Source organism: Petaurus breviceps, unplaced genomic scaffold (genome assembly GCF_028583685.1).
Source record: "Petaurus breviceps papuanus isolate PSGF00001 unplaced genomic scaffold, PetGlider_PUasm1.0 90825, whole genome shotgun sequence".
Lineage (NCBI taxonomy): Eukaryota > Metazoa > Chordata > Mammalia > Diprotodontia > Petauridae > Petaurus > Petaurus breviceps.
The window spans coordinates 22,810,105-22,832,786 of NW_027187353.1; the positions used below are offsets into that span (position 1 = coordinate 22,810,105).

General features: G+C 38.7%; 1 protein-coding gene and 1 pseudogene across 4 annotated transcripts in view; one reads left to right on the forward strand and one right to left on the reverse strand.

The window, feature by feature from the left end:
* HERC4 (HECT and RLD domain containing E3 ubiquitin protein ligase 4) overlaps nucleotides 1–22,682 on the forward strand; it is a 116,560-nt gene that overhangs the window by 60,098 nt on the left and 33,780 nt on the right. For all 4 annotated transcript variants that reach the window (XM_069071500.1, XM_069071499.1, XM_069071501.1 and 1 more), the window contains 8 exons: nucleotides 3,130–3,290; nucleotides 8,597–8,673; nucleotides 10,521–10,645; nucleotides 12,031–12,090; nucleotides 12,203–12,314; nucleotides 12,972–13,161; nucleotides 15,527–15,699; nucleotides 22,380–22,499. In XM_069071500.1, coding sequence (XP_068927601.1) covers nucleotides 3,130–3,290; nucleotides 8,597–8,673; nucleotides 10,521–10,645; nucleotides 12,031–12,090; nucleotides 12,203–12,314; nucleotides 12,972–13,161; nucleotides 15,527–15,699; nucleotides 22,380–22,499 — 1,018 coding nt within the window. The remainder of the gene's footprint in view (nucleotides 1–3,129; nucleotides 3,291–8,596; nucleotides 8,674–10,520; nucleotides 10,646–12,030; nucleotides 12,091–12,202; nucleotides 12,315–12,971; nucleotides 13,162–15,526; nucleotides 15,700–22,379; nucleotides 22,500–22,682) is intronic.
* Nucleotides 8,681–10,050, reverse strand: LOC138148674 (NADH dehydrogenase [ubiquinone] flavoprotein 2, mitochondrial pseudogene; annotated as a pseudogene).

A 22,682-nucleotide genomic window follows, 5' to 3' on the forward strand; every position in this document is an offset into this window, starting at 1 on the left:
CCTTTTAACAGTCTTTTCTACAATGTTAACCTTGTGCTGTAGGGACAATGCCTTGGGCCTCTTTGACCCCTGGGAGGGCACTCTACCTAAGGTCCTGAACTGCCTTTCTCGACCTCTGAGCTATTGTTCTTTCACTTGTCCCACTCTCTCACTTAAGTGAAGTCATTTTGCCTTCCTTGTGACATTTCCCTTTTCTTGTTTCCCCAGTCTGTCTCTTGAATTCTGACCTCCCTTGCCTCCATCCCCAGCTTTGACTGTATGGTCTATGTCAGTGATTGTGTGGAAGGGAATTGTTCTTATTCTGTTGGTACCATGGGGCATAACCAGGAGTAAGGGTTGCAAGTTACAAATAGGTTTAGTTCTAAATCAGGAAACTTTTCTAACGGAGTCATCCCAAAGTGGGAAAGGCTGTGTCAGGAAGTAATGAGTTCCTTCTCATTGTCGGGCTTTGAGTAGAGGCTGGAGACCTTCTTGCTTACTATGTGCTAGTAGGCAGTTCTTTTAAGTCTGGCTTGGTCTAGATGGCCATTGATGTCCCCTCAGATTCTACACCACTGTCCTCACTTTGGACTGTTCCTGATGTGTCCTTAACCTTGAGTAATACTTTTCTCTGAGTCCTCTACTCCTGCTTCTAGGCTGCTAAGCATCTCTGGTGAAAGTTACAATATTAAGTCATTTCACACTTAATTGCCTTTACTTTAGGGCTGTTTAGCCCTTCACTACTCTTAATTCTCAACTATGTTTTGGTTTTTTTTTAATCACCACTGTTCCATAGGTTTTCTTCTTCAAATTCACAAATGTTTAGTATCATCACTTCCCTCTCCCCAACACTTAAAGAAGATGATAACTTTCTGCTTCTTTGAGAAGACTGAGACTCTCTGAAGAGTTGGGTTTTTTTTAGCTCTTGTCCTTGACTTCTCAAGATTATCATTATCAATCTCAGAAGAAAAGTTATTCTTGCACCTTGTTGAGGCAAATTCCTTTTACCTTTTCTCTTGATGCTCTCCTTACCTGCTTCCTCAAGACAATGGTCGTCCTCTCACCTATACCCTTGTTTAAAGATATCCATGGTATCACCAATATGAGTACTCCCTCAGGGGGCCTCTTGCAACCCATCTGCACCTTCTTATCCTTTGTGTTTCTTGTTTACTTTATATGAATCCTCTAGGGAGGAATCTGCCCCATGCACAGGAAGGTCCTTTAGGTCTTCTGCCCTTCCCTGGGTGCCCATGCCTTATGTGGGCTCTGTGTTTGTAATTTTGTGGTAGTGCTGCACGGCTGGCCTGCTTCCTGTTTGGCTCGGACATGGTGGCCATCTCGCCTCTGATGGAGCTGGCCACTGCTTCACCATACCTACAATCTCCCTTTCCCTCCACAGTTTTGATTGTTTAGTCAGCTCTTGTTGATTAAGATCCTGCTCTTTGCCAGGAACGGGGTTGAGTGCTAAGATGTTGACATTCTGTGGTTCAGTCATAAAATGAGCCAAGAAGAATTCTGGGGCTAAGTAGACAGCTTTTTTTGCAAGAAGCAGCTTGAGATCACACAGTTTCTCAACTTCATTTCAACCACTCCTTTGATGACAGGCATAGCTCATTGTTGGTTTGTATTGCTCGTCCAAGATCTTTTCAGAAATTCTAACTCCTCAAGGGCCCTGACTGTTTTTGACTTTATTTGCATTTTTAGTGCTTAGTAAGCACTTAATAAATACTTTTTGATTGTTGGCTAACTTCAAGCCACAGAAGAGACATTTTTCATCCATTTGTTGTTTTTTTTTAATGTAGATTAAGCCTATCTTTGAAATATTTTGGGCCCTGTAATATATCAGAGCTTTGCAATCAGCCTAATGTGCTTCTCAATTTGGACTCTTCTCAGGACATCTTCTATGACAGTGACAAACATATTTTGGCAAATGTGTCTCTCTTTTTTTTTTTATGGTTTCCTTGCCATCGATAAAAAGAAGATTGTTGAGTCTCAGTTATCTTTCTGGTGGCATTTGTCAAGGAGTCATGTATAGTTACAATGTACACATGAAAGACACCTTGTTGGATAAGAATCTTTGAGACTGTGTTTTGTTCTACAAGGTCTAATGCTTTTTCAGTTCAACAACCATTTAATGTCTACTATGTGCATTCAGCAGCAGGTAGAGTGTAAGCTACCTACGGAGAAGAATGATTTTGCTTTTGTCTTGTATCCCCAGCATTTAGCACAGTGCCTGGCTTATGGTTGTTGTCCTTTGTTTTCGAAAAGAACCAGGGGCATCATGTGTGAATTGGATTTAAGGGATGCAGAGTTATACCAAGTCATCAGCCTCGCTCTCTTTTCCTGGGTTATTAAAGTCCAGTGGCAGGGTAAAAATCAGGTTGCCTGGCCATGGCCCTTGATGTAGTGGATGACCTTGGCATCTTTGATGTCTGACCGAGTTCTAAGTAGTCCATTGTGCCTGCTTCATCCACCTTCATGGCAATTGAAACAAATTGTTCTCATTTCACCCATTCTACCCTCATTTCACCCATTCCACTGGGAGAAGTCTTCACATGCTTAGGGTAGATATACCCCATAGGTTTGAGGCTTGTGAGTTATCTTCAGCCTGGTGTAGCCTGTCTACCCAGCGACAATTTACTGAGGTATGACTGCAGCATGTTACAGCTTTTTGGAGCCACAGGTGAGAGTTGGGTGAATCAGGTGGACACCAAAGGTGGATGAGCCTCCCCCCACCTCCCTGAAAAGGGTTTAGCAAGCCCTCACCCCAAAGGTGATAGTCCCTCTGATTACCCCGTACACTCTGACTGGTAAGCAGCTCATAACTGCTTGTTGCCTAACTTCAAGGTCTTGTCCTAGATGCTGAGGATACAAAGATGAAAACAAAAATCCTTTTGCCCTTAAGACATTTACGTCCTACATCTAGTAGGATCTTGTATTCTTTACACTTTTCACTAAGTTTTATAACTGAAAATGTGCCCTGATTGAAGTCATTGAAAAATGCTTTTTAAAGAACTTCTTAAATCTCTGTGGTTACTTAATCAGTTAAAACTCTTTTAAAAATAATAAACAAAACTATATTAGCCTCCAGAACAATTATTTAGAGGGTAACATTAAGTCTTATGTTTTTTCTATATCTTTTTGCCCTAGGCAGCACACTTCTGCTTTTGTGCCTTCATCAGGAAGAATTTATTCTTTTGGGCTCGGTGGCAATGGGCAACTTGGAACTGGTTCAACAAGCAACAGAAAAAGCCCTTTCACGGTGAAAGGAAATTGGTTCCCTTACAGTGGGAAGTGTCCACCAAATAGTGGTAAGTGTGTCATTAATTTGAGAATAGATACTACAGTCAAAGTATTTTTTTCTTTTATGTCTTAGATCATCCTTTTGCCATTTTATAATTGTTTTTTCATTCTCTTTTACATGTCTGTGTCCCTTTGAGTGGGATTTTCATTCAGTTATGATACTTGAGTCCAAATATGAAGATGTGTTGTTATTGGCGTCTGAGGTGAAACCTGGTAACTTTTAGTGAGAAGCAAAATTCTGTGTCTTTTTTGAGGCAAGCAAGATTGAAGCTTCTTTTATGTGTGGAGTAGACTTAACCAATGTCCTTCATCCATACTGATGCTTATATTGTAAGGGTATCATTTGAAATTGTCTCTAACTTTTTTTCAAAGGTAAATAGCATCAGAGTTTCCATGTATAGGAAAATGTTATTCTTTGACAAACCAAAGGATGTCATTTTGTTACATTTACACAAATGTCAAGATGGAGTCACATGTTGGTTTTTTAAATACCAAATAGGAAAGGATCGCTTTGGAAAATTACTAATCACCATTATGTTTCAGAGAATAGGCCACATTTATTTTAATGGTATTAGCCTGCCTGTGAGCTTTTGATGACATGTTTGGTATTTCATCATGAGTTTCTTGGAAGAAGGCAAAAGCTAATAGTCTAACAACTGACTTTTGTGTAGTTTCTCCATAATTCAGTTGGAACACCATGACTACAATAAGTAATCATACTGATTTTCCAAAAATTCATCACTTATAAATGTTTCTTGTTCCCATGGAAGCAGCATATCTTAGAATGTTTGGATAACTTTGTCGCGTCCATCCCATCAGCATCAAAGCTGCTGTTGCATTGCATAGAATTGGAATGGATGCAAACATCAGTTAATGGGCAAGGCAGAGCTGTGTTATAAGAGTATCGGCAGGTGAAAGCACTAAGCCAAGAGAGGAAGCAGAAATGTCAGAAAAGTGGGCCAACCTCTACACAAAGGAGATAGTGGTAAAGAGCAAATGTCACAAGAAGAGAAAGTTGTTAAAACAAGCAAGGATTTGCTGAACTGCCAGGAAAACTAAAGCAGTCCAGAGGAATCACACCATGTACTAAGATAAGCTTCCAGTGGCTCCATGGTTTACATGGAAAAAGTCATATTATCAACAAATTAAAGAATTAAGGAAGAGATTACCTTTGCACCTATGGATAAGGGAGAATTGAGGCCAGACAAGGGGTACAAAGGATCCCAGGAGAGTAACTGGACAGTTTTGATTACTTAAAATTTAGAAGGTTTTTGTACAAATAAAACTGATGAAGCTAAAATTAGAAGGGAAACTGTGAACTGGAAAGCAATCTTTGTTGCAAGTTTCTCTGGGTCTCATTTCCAAGACATATCAAGAATTGATTCAAATTTATAAGAATAAGATCCATTCCCCAATTGGTAAATAAGGAAAGGATAAGAATAATTTGTTTTCAGAGGAAGAAATTCATGCTATCAGCAGCCATATGAAATATTCTCCAAATCACTAGTAATTAGACAATTGTAAATTAATGTAATTCTCATGTTCTACTTCATACCTATCAGATTGACAAAAAGGAAAAAAAGAAAAATAACAGATGTTGGAGGGATTGTGAGAAAACAGACATGTTGATAAATTGTTGGCTGAGCTGTGAATTCTGATCTAGGAAGTAGTTCAGAACTGTGCCTCCCAGAGTTACTTCACTGGGCATTTCCTTTGATTTAGACCTCAAAGAAATCAAGAACAGAATATTGATAGTAGCTCTTGTTGTAGAGGCAAAGAACTAGAAACTAAGGAGTTGCCCAGAAGTTTAGAATAGCTAGAAAAAATTTGGATTATGAATGTAGTGTGCTGTTGTTTTATAAGAAGTAATAAAAAGGACTTTTTCAGAGAAACCTGGAAAAGTTTGTAAGAATGAACAGAGGACAGTGATGTAAACAGTTAAAAATCTACCCTGGACAGTTAAGACTATAAAAATCTTCACCTTCATGTGACCTGTATCAGTGACCAAGTGTGGTTCCTAGGTCACTGATGGAATGATTGGCTGCTGTGTTCCTTCTGATGGTAAGGGAGAGATAGGCAGGGCGTGGGGTACTGTTAGTTGTGCTGTACAGCTAAAGGCATGATTTTTATTAATTTTTAGACAGAGTTGATTCTTGAATGCAGTGTGCTCAGTCACTGCAAGAATGATGTCAATATTGTAGAATGGAATGGGTTTGTTACTAGATTGTGGGGTGGAGCTCATGCACGGTCTTTGTTTTGTTCCACTTGGCTAAGTTGTGACAAAAGCTTTTCCCCCTTCAGTAGGGGAAGGTGGGTGTAGCACCAATGCAATATTTACAGGGCCCACAATCAGGATAAAGACTGTGACTATAAGTGTCGCGTGACGTTCGATCGCAAAATATGCCAAACTCTCCAGATAGAGGACAGAACTGAAGCATTTATTTAGACGCCAGAAAACTGAATCCCAAAACCACTAAGCCCATTCCATCATAGTACCAAAGATACTCAGAAGCCATGATAATGCTGAGAGCCACAGTATCCTTCAGCCTTCCAATACAGCCAACCAATACAAGATCAGTATTTACTCACAAACCTCTCTATCTCCTTAACGAGTGTCCTTTCTCCCCCAGAGTCTGGCTAGCTCTGACTGCCAGCTTCCTGTAGGCTCTGCTTCCATTCAGCAAACTCCTCCCACCACAGGCTCCATGTGACTACATTCAGCCTATCGGGGGCAGAGTTTACTTTCAGAGCAGGGGAGGTCTTCACATTCCCCCTATGTCTATTAAGGAGCAGAGAAGATCTTCAAATTCCCATTCCCATTACAGTGGGTGTGAGATCAAATAAATGCTTGTAAATTTTTTCAAATTGAAGAGTTAAAAAAAAAAAACCCATAGCAAGCTAGGAAAAGGGTATGCTGATTTTGTTGCCACTCACCCGCTCTTCCATGACCCCAATGCACCTGCAGTCACTCCAGCTACATATTGATCAAGTCTACTTTGACTTCAAAAGAGTGATCCTGTCAACCAGGAAGGTCCATGTGGAGACAGGATTCAAATCACTTAATTCTACTATTATGTAACAATTCCACTGAAAAGTTTACATATAGTGATTCAGTGTATACTTTGTCCAGAGAACTCTATAAAACTGTTAAAAGTACAAAGAAAAAAAAATTTTTTTGAGTTTTTGTGAAGTCTGAGGTTAAAAAAATAAATCAGGGGTTTTGATTTGTAAAGATATTTGATTCTGCTTTCTGCAATATACCCGAAATAAAATTGGTGGGATCAAGCAATTGTCTATTAAAATGAATGCTATTTAGCATTATTAATTTCGTAACAAATCTATTCCATTCTATGATATTGACTATCAGTCTTTCAGTGATTAAGCATATTTACTCAAGAATCAACTTTGTCTAAAAATTAATAAAAATCATACCTTTGACTGTACAGCACAACTAACCAGATTTATATTACAGGCAATTCCATTGAAAACCAGAGTACTTTATAAACATTAATTCTGACACCCCTTTTGAGAAATCCTGATTAATGTTGTAAAAACTTTGGGCATTTATGTTTGGTATAGAAAGAGTCCTAGAGTAGTTGGGGGTCAGGAGACCTGGATTTTGCCTTTAGCGATATCATTAACTCACTGATCCTATCTGTGAAATGGGAATAAAAGGACTCAGACTATTTGTCTAGCTCACTGGATTGATGAAAAATATCAAATTAGCTAAAGTACTAGTATTTTGAAAGGCACAGAATGTTGCGCAAATTGAATTTGCTGATCATAATTCAAAGTTGGGGATTTTCCAAGTATATGTAAATGTAATTAAGATATAAATTTACATTCACAATGTTGTAGATGATTATTGTAGAGGGTTAAACTAGTTGCTGGGGTAAAGCTTCAGAACCCAGTGATTGACAGAGCTAGTTCTGCCCAGTCTCTTTCTGGGGGATGAACAGAATCCATAAGGATTTGGGGGAATGCTAAAGTTTAAAGAGAAGGTAACAGATGAATGACTGCGAGACAGGCTTTTTCTCTAGAATTCTCCACTTATCCTTTTTAGCCCCATGATATTTATGTGCCTTTTGAGGGAAATGCAGTTGTTTTTAAAAGGGAGCATGGTGTCCCTCTCTCAGAGTCAGTTGTTAGTCTTAATTGTTAGAGAGGCTGTTTCCTCACTAATAGTTTCCTGCACCAGTGAAATTACAGCCCGGGGGGGGGGGGGGGGGGGGGGGGGGGGGGATGTGGTTTTCCTAGCTTAAAACTTGTGTTATGTTAGCACAGTTCCTGATGCATACTTTATAAGTACTTTATATTTCTTAGCTTATTCTGCCTTGAGGGAAGGGCTGTTCATCCTTAATCCTAAAGGAGAAAAAAAAAAATTACTTGAATTCTATTTCTCATGCAAATAAAAAAAATTATATCCTGGTTATATTTCAAATGTAAAATACCAACTAAAAACAATTTTATTAGTAAATAAATAAACATTGTTAATTTTAACACTTAATGTTAGAATTAACATTGTTAATTTCATTATATTTCCCCTAGTTCTAATTAGCTGTCCTTAGGTGAATATTTTTTCACTCATTCATTATTATGTTCATCACCCCTCTTTATTCCTCTTGTATACTGTACTCCTTTTTTGCCCTAAATTTTAAAGAACTTATGTAATGTTTGCAATAATTTCAGTAGTTTTTGAGGGCCTCCTGTCTCACAGGTCTCAATGCTAAATCCTGAGAGGGCTATAGAAACAACTATGCCAATGTTCCAGCCTTTGAAAAAGATACATTTTAATAATGGAACTTATGTGGTCTTAAATAGGAATGTAAAGGGAAATTGAGTGTTAATGCAGGCACACACTTGGAAGAGTGTGGTGGATTAGGTCTCTGCCATTTTCTTTTTTTTTTTTTTTTTTTGCCTTTTGGAGGGCAAATAACTTGCCCAAGGTTACAAGGCTAGGTTTTTTTTGTGTGGATGTTAAGTGTCTGAGGCTGGAACTGAACTCAGGTCCTCCTGACTCCGGGGCCAGCCCTTTTCTTACTGCGCCACTTAGCTGCCCCTTCTGCCATTTTCTACAAGAGCTTGTTAATTAATATATGCTCCTGCACTGCAACCCACATCGTATTTGATTTGGTCATTCTGATCCTTCTGGAAATCTGAGCGTCACTTTACTTTCTGTCATGGATTCCATGATTGTGTGTGAAAGGCTGCATCATGTTAGGAGAGTCATTGTATCAGGAAGCAGAAGCAGATGTCTCAAGTGCAGTACAGAAGCCTTGCATTTTTAATAGTTTACATATTATTCTTTTTACAGATGGTGAAGAATACTTCTGTGTTAAAAGAATTTTTTCAGGTGGTGACCAAAGTTTCTCCCATTATTCTTGTCCACAGGTAAAAATATAGTCGTGTAAACTATTTTCAAGTTCATATAACTTTTTTTTGGGGGGGGGAGCAGAGATTAGTTTTATTTTATTTTAAATGTATGGAGAAATATTTTAACAGCTCTGTTTGGGGTTTTTAGACAAAGTCATACAAATTACTTAGAGGCCTGACTGCACACCAAATCAGGTCCTTTGGTGGCTTAGTCAAAGATATAAGAACATCAGCTGGCTCACAAAAGAAACATCCACTCCTTGGTCTGGGTTTTGGAACATTGCCAGCTTTCAGCTCATCAATTATCTCTTCAATATCTTTAGGTGTCAAATCTTCATAGTAATTATCATTTATTTGTACCATCAGTACATTTACACAGGCACCTAAACATTTCACTTCTGTTAGTGTGAAAAGCTACTCAGGTGTAGTTTCTTTAACCTTAATACTCAGCTTTTTTTGAATGGCCTCCAGTATGCTGTCAGAATCTCGAAGCAGACTTGAATGTGGTACTTTCCAATGGCTTTTGATTATACATTGTATAAAAAGTTGCTGCTTCATATACTCTCATTGGAAGTACTTGTAAAATTTCAGCAACCTTGTTCATGACAGAGATGGGCCACCATCCATTCTAACTTTGGGCTAAGTCCAGTACTGGAAGCACAGCTGCTGCTTTATGTCTCTCTGGGTAATTCTTTACAATTGCTTCTATCCTCTTGTAGTTTTCTGGTGTGGAATCAAATGGAGTATCTAGGTTATTTTCAGGAGTATCTCTACGCACAAATAAGGCTCCTCCAACTCCACTTTGCACAGTTGTTTTGTGTAAGCATCTCATCTGTCTCCCCTAGTGGGTGACGAGACCGGTGGCCCCTGCCTGGAGTGACGAGGAGAGGAACATGGCAGCTCAGATTCTTCGGCTTCCCCCCATATAACTTTTTAAAAATGCTTCACAGAATTCTTATTTTGGAGACATGCATTATGTATCCAAGTTGTTTAGTATAAAACAAGAAACTATTGAGTACTTTCCTTCAGACTGGTAGTTGTGGGTGTTACTTTGGCCATTAGGACAGTCTCTATCCTCTCTTTCTCTATCCCTTTTTTCTCTGGAAATTTAATTAGCCATATCCTCTTAGAGCCATTAGCTCATTTTTTTTAACCTGGAACAGTATAATTGTTTGCAAAGTCATTGAGGTCCCCTCCTTTGCTACTTTGTGGAATTTATATTAAAATAAAAATTAGGAGTATGATCACAGTATTTAAGAGCCCCCAGTCAGGAAAATTTCTAACATCTAGGCAGAGGTTTGACTTCCACACTAGTTTGAATTTTTGTTTATCTCTGGCTGACAGCTGGCCTCTGTGTGATTGCGACAGAAATTCAGGTTACGTTAGGGTAAAGAAATTGAGTATGCTATGGTATCTGTTCATGGATATGGATTGGGAGGGGAAACTAGAGAAGGAGCAGATGATTTCTGAATTTTCTTTGATGCTTAAGGAGAGGGGTATAAGTGGTAGCTTTCACCTGAATCTTTGGTCCATTAGCCCTGTAAGGAAGGCCTGCCGCCCCCTAGCTCTGCTCTGTGAGTGCTCAGCCCTGCGCCATGTTTCTCTTTCCCCTCGTCGCTCCGGGCACCTCTGGCTCAGCACTACAGCTTCATCCCTTCTCTCTGCCTTCTGATCTACAAAACAAATTCACACGTCAAAGCCCTTTTGATATTTTTTTACTTCTTTAATAATAATCCATTTCTGTCTTAATGTGGGCAATTCTAAATTGTAGGATGACGAGGAAAGTCAAAGTTCATTATTATTTTTCTTTTTTTTTTTAAAGCTCACTTCTTTCTTTACATTTGTTTGCCTCTTTCACAATTTAGAGCCTTGGACCACCAGATGATTTTAGATGTCCTGACCCTTCAAAGCAGATCTGGACTATAAATGAATCTCTCATTCAAAAATGGATGAGCTACTCCTCTGGAAGGTTTCCCTTGGAAGTAGCCAAGTAAGGAAGAAAATTATCAGCAGTGATAAAACATACACTTCATATGTGACAAAAATAGTGAAATATAGAATCAGTTTTACTTGGGATTTTCCATTTAGGGTACCATGTCAGAATCACCTAAATTATAAGAGAATGTTAAAATGTTTTAAACTCCATAGCTATAGGTCACATAGTACCATAGATGAATAAATGAATGAAAAAGAATTATTAAGTGCTTACTGTGTACCATGAACCATGCTAGAAGGGGACCTCTGCCTGGAGGAGGAAACTGAGACCCAGGCAGGAAGTGATTTTTTCTGAGGTCATAGAGATAGCAGTGTCCATCAGGATTTTTGAACCTAGGTATTGTTCCTTCAAAGTCAGCACTTGTCACATGATATTATTTTTGTTCAGTCATGTTTCACTTTTCATGGCCCCTTTTTGGGAGAGTTTTCTTGGTAAAGATAGTGGAATGGTTTGCCATTTCTTTCTCTAGCTCATTTTACATGTGAAGAAACTGAAGCAAACAGGGATAAGTGACTTGCCCAGCGTCACACAGCTAGTGTCTGTCTGTCAGGGCTTTCTGACTCCAGGCCTAGAGCATTATCATGCCACCTAACTACCCCTCTATCCTATGCAGCCTCACAGTCTAGATCTTAATTATCTCTCTTTGTCTCCTTCCATTTGACCAATTTTTATTATGACACATATGCTTTCTGGTCTTATTATAGACATCTTATTTATATTTTGCATGTTAAAAATTTCAAAAGAATTTCCCATATTTTGACAAAAGGGCATATTTAATCTTTTTTGTATTTGTGTATTAAAACAGTTTTGGAACCCACATTCCCCAAAACTAAAAGTATTTTTGAAAAGCCTATAAAGCAATGTCAAAAAAATATTTTTTAAAGATGCATTACATCCTAGAAATACATATTTTGTGTTGTAGTGCACAAAGGTTCTGTGGTGGTTAGTGTCTTTCAACAACCAATTGAGTTAATACTTGAGGCCTAGGGATTTGTGTAAGGAAATTACATTACTTTCCCAGGGTCACAAAACATTTTAAGTCAGAGGTAGAATTTGAACCCAGGAGGTCTTCATTTCAAAACCAGCACTATAATCCACTATTATATACATATATTTTAGTCATGATAACTAAAAAAACCCAAACTGTTTGTTTTAAGGAAATGAGTCAGAGAAACATTTAAATAAATATTCCAGAGTTAATTGATAATAGTACCTGGTGAATCAATATTCATTCATTAGCATAATTTATAGATTCACTATTTGAGCATCAAGTTCAAAGCACTGTGATAATGAAGAGAATTTAAATATTCATATAAATGATAAGAACAAACAAATGAAAAACTAACATGTCAATTTCTGTGTTCCAAATTTTTATTCAGTGAGATTGATGGAACCTTTTCTTCGGCTGCTTGTCTAAATGGCAGTTTCTTAGCTATTAGGTAAGTGTCAGTCTTTTACTGTATTTGAATGTCACTAATTATATTACTGAATAAGAAAGCTTACCTGATTTCTTATTACCTACTGAGAATATTTTTATTTTAATTTTTTTAGCAATGATGATCACTATAGAACGGGCTCCAAGTTCTCAGGGGTTGATATGAATGCTGCTAGACTTCTCTTTCACAAACTTATACAACCTGACCACCCTTTGATAGCTCAGCAGGTTTGTCTTAAAGGGTTTTTCTTATTTTGCATAATTTATCCTGCAAGACTCATTCTGTGATCTTCTTTCTTAAAAGACATTTTAAATGTTTTTGAAAACATTTATAGTAATTTGTTTTTTTCTAATTAGTAATAGCATATTAGTAGTCAGAAATGTCAAGTCTGGGAGGAAAAGATAATTGTGAAGTTAGCAAATAATTTTTCTCCGTTTTGTTTGCCATTAGATGTTTTTTCAACCATGATGTACTTTTGTATATTATGGTATTGGATACTAATTATAGTAATGTTTACCTGTTGTGTATTTATTGCATTTTATATGGTGTAGCTGTTGTTAAATGCTGAACAAGCCTTGATAGCTAAGCTCTTATGTAGTGACACCAGTGGAGCTTTTTAAACTTGAGTTTTGTGTGCAGGTTGTATTGCGAGAAGGAGCAAAGGGTTGAGTTTCCACCAACAATATCTTTAACTTTGTAAATTTGCTTGAAAGGCTTAGACGTGAATTTTTAGGCTACACTGTGGTGTTTTTCAATTTCTGATTTTATCTTATACTTTTTTCTTTCAATTTCCTATTTTCTTTATTGAAGGTTTTTTTTTGGGGGGGTGGGGGAGTAATGTTCAGTGTAAATTAAATAGGTCTTATTTTCTGTTTAAAATGTAGGTGGCAGCTAGTTTGGAAAAGAATCTTCTTCCAAAACTGACTAGTTCCTTACCTGATGTTGAAGCATTGAGGTTTTATCTCATTTTACCAGAATGTCCACTGATGAGCGATTCCAATAATTTCACAACAATAGCCATTCCCTTTGGAACTGCACTAGTGAATCTCGAAAAAGCTCCATTGAGAGTACTTGGTAAGATGTTTTCTGTGAACATGCTGAGCGTCTGGCAGTGTATGTCCCCTCCTGCCTCCCCTAACTTACTGTTGCCTCACTCAGTGCTCGTTTCATCTTCCCATTTCCCAGCATTCCCATGTAGTTCCCTTTCTTATTTTTCCTAAATATGTTAGAACACAATAGTGCATTGCACCCTCAGTTTCATAATGCCTCTGATAGTAATGTTACTCATCTGGACAGTTGCTGTAGCCTCCTGATTGGTTTTCTGGTTTCTAGTCAGTCAGTACCTGCTATGTTCCTGGTTTACAAAAAGAGACAAAAGATAGTGCCTACCTTCCAGGATCTCCTGTTCTCATTGGGGAGACCATGAACAAACAAGTATGTACAAACAAGCTATTTATAGGATAAACAGGAAATAATTAACAGGGAAGGTATTAGAATTAAGAGAGGTCAGGGAAGACTTTCAGTAAAAGATATTTTAGTTGAGACTTAAAGGAAGCCTACAAAGTTAGTAGAAGAGTGGGAGAGTGTTCCAGATGTGGGGGACAGCCAGAGAGAATGCCTTGAGCCAAGGAGTGTCTTGTATGTGGAAACAGCCTGGAGACCAGAGTCAAAGTGGAATTTGTGTTCGGAGTAAGGTACAAGAAGTCTGGAAAGGCAGGAGGGACTAGGTTAAGAAGGATTAAAAATGACACCAGGAACCAATGGAGTTTATTGAGTAGGGGGTGACATTCATACCTGCCCACTGCTGCCATTTTAGTCTTGCCAAAGCACTAATTGTAATATCCCTTTAGAAAACCAATTAAGTCCAGAGTCTCAGTTCTGACTTTTCAGGCTCTACCCTCCCTTATACTCTTCTCCTTCATATACCCTCATTTCTAGTCAGACTGCACTGCATTTGCCATCAACATTCCCTATAGTTTCCTTATTCTTTCTATTGCTTATATTATTTCTTCTGCTTGAAATGTACCCTTATTTGTCCTAACTCCACCTTTTCAATTTCTATCTGTCTTTTCAAAGCCCAGCTCAAATACAGTCCCTTCCATGAAGCAGTTCCTCCTGTTTCCTCAGTAGTCTCTACCATTTTATAGCTAATATAACAGTTCATGCTTCTTTTATTCATATTCACATTATACCTTATAGTATGGTTATTTCTGTATATGTCTATATTTCTACTACAAGTCTGTACATTCCATGAGGGAAAGGATGATGCATTACTCTTCTTTGGGTTAACATGGCATGCTTCCCTTAGGAGGGGCTTGACAGATACAGTGTTTGATCACATCCCTTCTTTTTGCTGAGCCAGAATTCTCAGTTACCTGCATTATCAAGCCTCCAGGGATCCTGCTTAGAGCAGAACATCAAGTGCTTCTTGAATTCTGACATTTTTTTTTCTGGACCTTTTCCCTCAGTTGTTGGCTCCTGATTCAGGAGTCATTTCCTGGAATGCTGGATCATCTTTACTTTAATTCCTTGTTATTCTCTTTGCATATTTTTTGCTTCCTTGTTGCAGACCTCTTTACTTTGATGTAATCACTTCTCTGCACCCCAAAACAGGCCTTCCTGTACTCATTTCTGGCTATGTAACTGGCTTGTATAACTTACTGGCAGCCTACAAGTCCAGGGTGGGGTATGCACAGGTAAGAACATTAAGAAAGGCTCAGGCCACAGGAGCAAACTGAGCAGGTAAGGAAGATCATCACAAGGAACATGGGTCCAGACAGGGAGTCACATATCATCATTCCAGGTAAAGGCATAGTAGAGACAGGCTCTGCATCAGAATTCAGCGAGTACTTGACAGCTGCAGAATGCTGCTTCCTGCTATTCTGATATTTTTGTCCTTCGCCTGTGGAGAGGCCAGTTCTTGAATATACGAGACTTGAAGTTAGTGGCACATGGCTTGCCTAGTGCAGAAGTTGGGAAAACCAAAGGCAGATGTTCTCAGAGGTCCAACACACAGCTTTGTGACATTTGGCTTTTTCACTCCAGTTTCCAAAATTGTATTCCCTCATAAATATACTTGTGTGGAAAATCTCTGTTATGTTCGATAAGAAAATAGTACTTGAAAAAAATCTGTGACTTAACAGCAATAAAGCTTTTGTAGTTTAGATATTTTAAATTTAATTGTTTCTTAGGTATTTGAATATTTAAAACAGTTGTGATTAGATGTTAAGATCGTGTCTTTTAAATATCTTCTATTGACTCTGTATCTTACTTGATTTTACACTAAGAAATCCAAAGGTACAAATAAAGGCTAAAACATGTCCAGGAAGATGCTGCTGTTCTTTTTTTTTCCCATTTGTTGAAATGTTAGGATAGAAAAAACTTAGTGGGGGTGGTGGTTTGTGTATATTTTATTTACATGTTCATCCTTTAATCACAGAAAACTGGTGGTCTGTACTTGAACCTCCCTTGTTCCTCAAAATAGTGGAGTTGTTCAAGGAAGTCGTGGTTCATCTTTTGAAACTCTACAAGGTCGGAATTCCCCCTTCTGAAAGAAGGGTTTTCAACAGCTTCCTCCACACTGCTCTAAAGGTTTTGGAAATACTGCATAGGGTATGTTTATTTTCTCTTTCCTTGCCTGTGGCTTTGTTAGCTATGTCACTGTTTATTTGTAACTCACTTTATTCTAGATTTAGATAGAAGCCAAAACTTCCTGTCAGAAGCCTGCTAAAGATTCTTCTGCCTTAGTTCTCTTTAAGAAATGCTTTTAGTTTTCATCTCCTCTTTGTCTGTGATGTGCCTGTACATTCGTTGTAGGGGAGAACAGTTAGCAAGAGAGCAGCTAATGACTCCCTTTTCCATTTTGTCATGAAAACATTTTTGTCTTGTTTTAGAATTTTTATGTTAAGTTTAAGTGTCGTATTTAAGTGCCATATTGTGTTGGGCATTTAGACACATTTTTTATTGTTCACATGGTCTCCTGGCCTCAGTCCATTTCGACCTCTGACTTTGATGGTGGATGCATAAGTAGCTCTGCTCTGGTATTTTGCTCACTCTTCCTTACTCCTCTGCAGTAACCTTCACGTTTAGCAGTACACAGTTTAGATGAAGAAATGACATCTCTGCTGTTTTATCATATAGACAATTTAGTGACCTCTCCTAGCTGGTACCATAGGTATGAGTCTATTAGAACATTCAGAGTCTTCATAGGATGTGACCTAATGGTAAAGTCTTTGTCTCCAAACCTTGAAGTGGTTGGTAAACCCACCTGGACTAGTTCTTTTGTTCACTCTTTCAGCCATCTCAGTTGGAGGTTTCTAGACCTAACCTCCCTGGAATTAAGGTAAGTCAATCAGTTAGTCAGTAAGCATTAATTAAGTGCCTACTATGTGCCAGACACTGTGCAAAAGTGCTTGGGAAAGATAGTCCCTGCCCTTAAAGAGCTCATGATCCAATGGGGGAGGCAACAAGCAAACAAATCTATACAAAAACCCTGTACGGGACAAACAAGAAATAATTAACAGAGATGAAGAGGGAGACTATTGCAGAGTTGAGGGACGGCCAGAGAAGATGCCTGGAGCTGAGAGATGGAATGTCTTGTTTGGGGAACAACCAGGGATGCCTTTGTTACTAGATTGAAGTGGGGAGTGTGAAGTAAAGTAAGACTGGAAGGGATGGGGCTGAACTAGGTTGTGAAGGACTTTAAATGCCTAACAGAATTTTGTATTTTATTCTGGATATGAGGAATCAATGGAATTGATTAAGGAGAGGAGGTGACATGGTCAGAGCCTTCATTTTACAAAAATCACTTAGGCAGCTGAGTGGAGGATGGACTGCAGTGGGCAGATACTTGTGGCAGGGAAGCTACCTGGTAGGCAGTGACAGTAACCCAGGCATGAGGGGATGGAGGCCTTCACTGGGGTGGTGGTAGTATTGGAGGGGAAAAGGAGGCCTGTTCAAGACGTGTGTACAGTGAAATCAGCAGGCCTTGTTAACGCGTTGGATATGGTGGGTGAGAGAGTGAAAAGTCAAGGATGGTACTTAGTCTGCAGACCTGGGGGAGTGGGATGATGGAAGGTGGGGCCTCTAAAGTAATAGAGAACTTTGGAGAGGGGGACAGTTTAGGGAAAAAAATAATGAGTTCTGTTTTGGATTGTTGAGTTTAAGATGTTTATTGGACCTCCAGTGTGAGATGACTGAAAAGTAGTTGGAAATGTGTGGTTAGAGGTTAGCAGAGAGATTGGTACAGCAAAGGTAGAATTGAGAATCATCAGCACAAAGATGGCAATTAAATGCATGGGTGCTGATGAGATGATCAAATGATTAATTAATGGGTTTAAGGAAAAAGAGAGCCCTCTTTGTAGATGGACCTCTCTTGGAAGAGTTTTGCCACAAAAGGCAGGAAAGATACAGGATAGCATGGTGGGGGTGAAAGAATCAAATGAGGGCTTTTCAGGGGCATATTTTCCAGCAATGTGGAAGGAGATGGAAGACAGGGAGACATTAAAGAGAATTGAAAGAGTGATGGTGGTAGAGGAGATGGGATGGAGCAGGGTCACCTGAACAAGGAGAGAGGTTGGCCTCGGTTAGGAGTAAGGCCACTTCATCATTTGAGACAGGATGAAGGAGGAGATAATAGAAAACTGTGAATATTATGGTCTCTGTAGAACGAGTAGTTTGTTAACCTGCTCTTGGCCACTATGAGTCTGTGATCTCACCAGCCCAGTGAGTATAGTCCAAAAGAGAAAAGGAATTGCTGATAAAAATTACCAAGTCTGAACATTTTTATCCTGAGTCCTAAACCAATCTTCCACCTCACCCAAAGATGGCAAATGAACATTCTGAACACTGAAATTATTTTTCAGAGAGGTATATGTGGGGGCAGGAGGGCGGGAGAAAGTTAAGAATGAAGGGTAAAACCACATAAGTATAAAATTGAACACTAATAGTACCAGAACAAGTATTTTAAAAAATTTTTAAGGGGGAGGGAGCAGGTAGGTGGTATGTGGATAGAGTACTGGGCTTGGATTCAGAAAGACTCATTGTTATGATTTTGAGATCTTAGACATTTGCTAGCTTGTGTGACCCTGGGCGTGTCGCTCCTTATCTGTAACATGAGCTGGAGAAGGAAAAGGCAAACCACTCCTGTATCTTTGTCAAGAAAATCCCAGATAAGGGCATATTGGGTTGCTGAGTTCATAGGCTCATAGTGGCCAACAAACTACTCTTGCTCTGTAGAGACTCTGTTCTTCTGCTCTAAGTAACAGCATCCCAAGGAGTAGGGTGGCCATACCTTTGGTTCCTTAGCAAGGAACCAGGGTTCTTTTCTGAAATCTGCAAGAGCAGTCACAAAATTCTCACTAGTTTTCTACTCAGAATCTTCTTGTTTTGTATGTATTTAACTACTGTTCTTAGCTGGCTTTTACTCTCCATCCTGTCATGGCTCAACCACAGTCACCTGAGGTACTTCCTCACTGTCAGTAATACTTGAGTTCTACCTTTTTTTTTTTAAGCAATTGGGGTTAAGTAACTTGCTCAAGGTTACACGGCCAGTTATTTCTGGGTGTGGTGCTAAGTATCTGAGTCCAGATTCGATCCCAGGTCATCCCGACTCTGGGGCCGGTGCTCTTACTCACTGTGCTACCTGGCTGCCCCTGAGTTCTACCTTTTGATTGCTTTTTAGCAACAATCAAGAAGTATGTATTAAGCTCCTGTGTGCCAAGTGCTGGAAACACACATACAAAGAAAGAATCATTTATACTCACAATAAGCTTGTATTCTAATGGGGGAGACAAGAAGCGTGCATCAAAATATATGTGGCATAAATAGAAAGTGAATAAATACAAATATTACAGCATATTTATTTTTATTTATTTTTATTTTTTTGCTTTTTGGAGGGGCAATTGGGGTTAAGGGACTTGCCCAAGGTCACACGGCTAGTAAATGTTAAGTGTCTGAGGATGACTTTGAACTCAGGTCCTCCTGACTCTTGGGATAGTGCTGTATTCACTGTGCCACCTAGCTGCCCCATTGCAACATATTTAAATAGAATGTAGTTTGAAAGGGAGGAAATCTAGTGTTTGGGGGACTGGGAAAAGCCTCATGTAGAAGGTAATGCTTGGGATTCATCTTTTTTTCCTAGGAATTTTATTTTACTTTTATTTTCAGTACCAACTTGTCTCCTCCCTCTATTCCCTGCCCCATGCATTGAGAAGGCAGGAAATATGATACCCTTTATATGGAGGAAGTCATGCAAAACACATTTCTGCAATTTAGGCTGCATCTTAAAGGAAGAGAAGATTTACATGAGATGATGGTCAGGAGGGGAGTGTGTGTAGGGTACCAGTGTCATGGCATGGAGCAGGGAGACATGTAATATTGGGAATGAGGACTGGCTGGATCGAAGTACTGTCTAGTGAGGCTGGGAAGATGGGCTGGGAGCTCAGAACTATTCAGAGATATTTCTCGTTTATCTTAGAGGCAATTTGGTGCTTCAGACATTGTGAATTGATTATTTCTCCAAAGATACATCCATCCATCAACATGAATATATAAATCCTCTTTCTTTCCCATGAAGAACTAGGCATAAATCTCCTCTAACAATTCTGCTTCCCATCTTGTTTTTAGAATGAGATTGAGAACTGAAGACTTTGTCCACAGTAGTGCTCAGGGGAGATGGAGCCTGGTTGAAGAAAGCAGATTGTTAAGTTTTCATTGTGAGCATCTGTGCCTTGAAAAACAGCCAATAGAGAGAATCAGGGCTCGATTTGTTGTTTTGTTGATTGTCTAGGTTAAAGCCACGGAGAAATGCTAATGGTGCAGATTAAACTAAAAATGTGTTTTCTGTGCACCATCCTCCCCTCCAAGAGCCGACTGTAAAACATTTATAACCCCCCTTAGTGGGGGCATATGCTTCTCTCTGCCATCATGCCATATGGAAATACATTGGCCAAGGCTTTTTTAATATTCCAGATAGAATAATGAGAGACTTAGCTTTGGTGAGAGTGGTTAAGATTGATCCTTCAGAAAAACTGGTGACTTAATGCAGGACATTATGTGCCTAGGTAGTGCTGCAGTGTCCCTGACCTGGAGTCAGGAAAACTGGAATTCAGATGCAGCCTCAGACATTTGACCAATCACTTCACCTCTCGCAGCCTGCTTTCCTTCTCCCAGGGTTGTCGTGAAGATCAAATGAGATAATGGTTGTAAAGCGCTTAGCCCAGTGCCTGGCACGTAGTAGGCACCATGTGAATATGATGTCCTCATTACCATATTATTTATATCTTGAGGTTTCATATTGTCTTTTTGATGACATAAAATGATGTATAATTATCTTATTATAGGAAATAGGAAAATCAGATTGGTAAAACATAATCTCAAGTGTTTTTTGTTTAGTGACAAAGCTGATGGTTGATCTTGAAATAGGAGCTTACATTCCTGAAGAGCCTGGTTTTAATTGTACATTTTAGATGTCAGGCCTGTATCTGGTGATGTGAGTGAGCCACTCACTCTTTATTGTTTCCTTTTCAGAATGCTATATGAATCCTCCATTCAAAAAATAAATTTGAAAAGAATAACTTTTTGGATTCCTTATGAGGCTTCTGCCTGGATTTTTCCTTTAGCTTCCCAATGTGAATCCATCATTTTCCTTCTGGTTTCTAAATAATCTTAACTGCTTTTCCTTGTAGTCTTTTAATTATTATGGGATTAAGATTTCAGTTGGGATTAATAAAATTTAAAATAATTCTTTTGTTTTTGTGTTGTATTTGTATTAATTGTACTTTCATTGTGAACTGTTACATTATAAGCATTTCTTTGATTGAAACAGTCACAGAGCTTTGGAGAATCTGGAAAGTAGACCTACCCAGAGCTTAATTCATTTTTTCTATCTTCTTGAAAATCATTCTTTAGAGAGCTTCCTAACATCTCTCTCCCAGGCTTCAGCACCTTTTTTCTGATTGCCTTTTCTTCAAACAGTTCTACTTGAATGTCCTACCAACACTACAAACAAATCATAAGTCAGACTTTTCGTTTCTCTTCTCTGTAATCCACCTTCCTCAAAACCAGCTCCTACTTTTTACTTCCCTCTCTCTTAATTGCATCTGTTATTAAGGTGTCATTTTATCCCTTAATCAAGTTTGTTACTGACTTTAATAATTTATTCCTTTGTAATGTCTCTGACATTCATTCCTTTCTTCCCAGTCTACATTTTGTGACTACCTCAGGTCAGACCCTTCCTACTTTATGACTGGTCTCTTCCAGAATTTTCTAATGACTCTTCCTACATCCTTTCTTTCCCTTCTCCAGTCTTTCTGAGAGCACTGTGACACTAATCATGGCATACTACCATACTTAAGTCCTTTTATTACCTTCTTTATAAACCTTTAGGAGCTTCCCTTTGTTTATTAAATAAAACCATAAGCTTTAGCCTAATGTTCAAGGATCCCTATAACCAGCTTCCAACCTCCCTTTCCAGCTTATATGTATACTGTTAACTTCAGCTAAATTGCACTATTCGGCACCCCCCACCCCTACCCCAAGACTTACCTTCTTACTGCCACATGTTTTGTCTGTGGCAGTACCTCTGCCTAAGATGTCTCCTCAGGGCCATATTTGCTTACTACAATCATTCCCATCCTTCAGAGTCGAGATTCGTGAGACCCTCTTTAACAACACTAGACAGAAATTATAGTCCTTAGAATATCTGTTACTTCGTATCATTCTTATGGCATGTAATATACAGGATGGCAGGGATAACAATTGGACTTGTGATTTCATTTGATTGGGTCCAGAAGAGAAAACTCCTACCGATGCAGGTTGACACCTTCTCTGCACCTTAATCATTTTAGAGTTGCTTGAGAAATGAAGTCCTATGACTTGCTCTGGGAACATATAGCATGAGTCTATGTCAGACAGGTCTTTAACTCATAACTTCTTGGTTACCAGGCCAATTTTCCTTCCATTCTAGCATACATGCTTCCTCTCTTGGAGTATCTGTCTTCATATATCTTCTGTCTATACTTGATCACCTGCAGAGTTGGGATTGTGTCTTATGTCTTTGTATTCTCTTGTGTTTCTCTCTCAGTGCCTTGCACATAGTGGGCCTACAGTGAACTTTTGATGAATGAATTAAACTGATTTAAGTTAAAAAAAAACAAACAGAACTCCAGAACATTTATGTTTTTCAGGATTGCTCAGTCTGTGAAAAATTTTTTTTATATTAAGCCACTTAAAAATATACATACATATATACAATGCAGTGATATGTAAGTAGTAGTCTTGTTTTCCTACAGGTAAATGAGCGAACAGGACAGATTATACAATATGACAAGTTTTATATTCATGAAGTACAAGAATTAATAGACATACGGAATGACTACATCAACTGGGTCCAACAGCAGGCCTATGGAATGGTATGTTTGCTCATTCATACTATGATTGCTCTTTCCATTTCTGTCTTTTTTGAAAAACAAAATGGAGCCATTTCTTGAGACAAATGTTAAACACTTAAACATTTAAGCGTTAAATTTTAAACATATTGCATAGAAGTTGTATATGGCATGTGATTTATCCATCAATATTCCACTTTATACGAA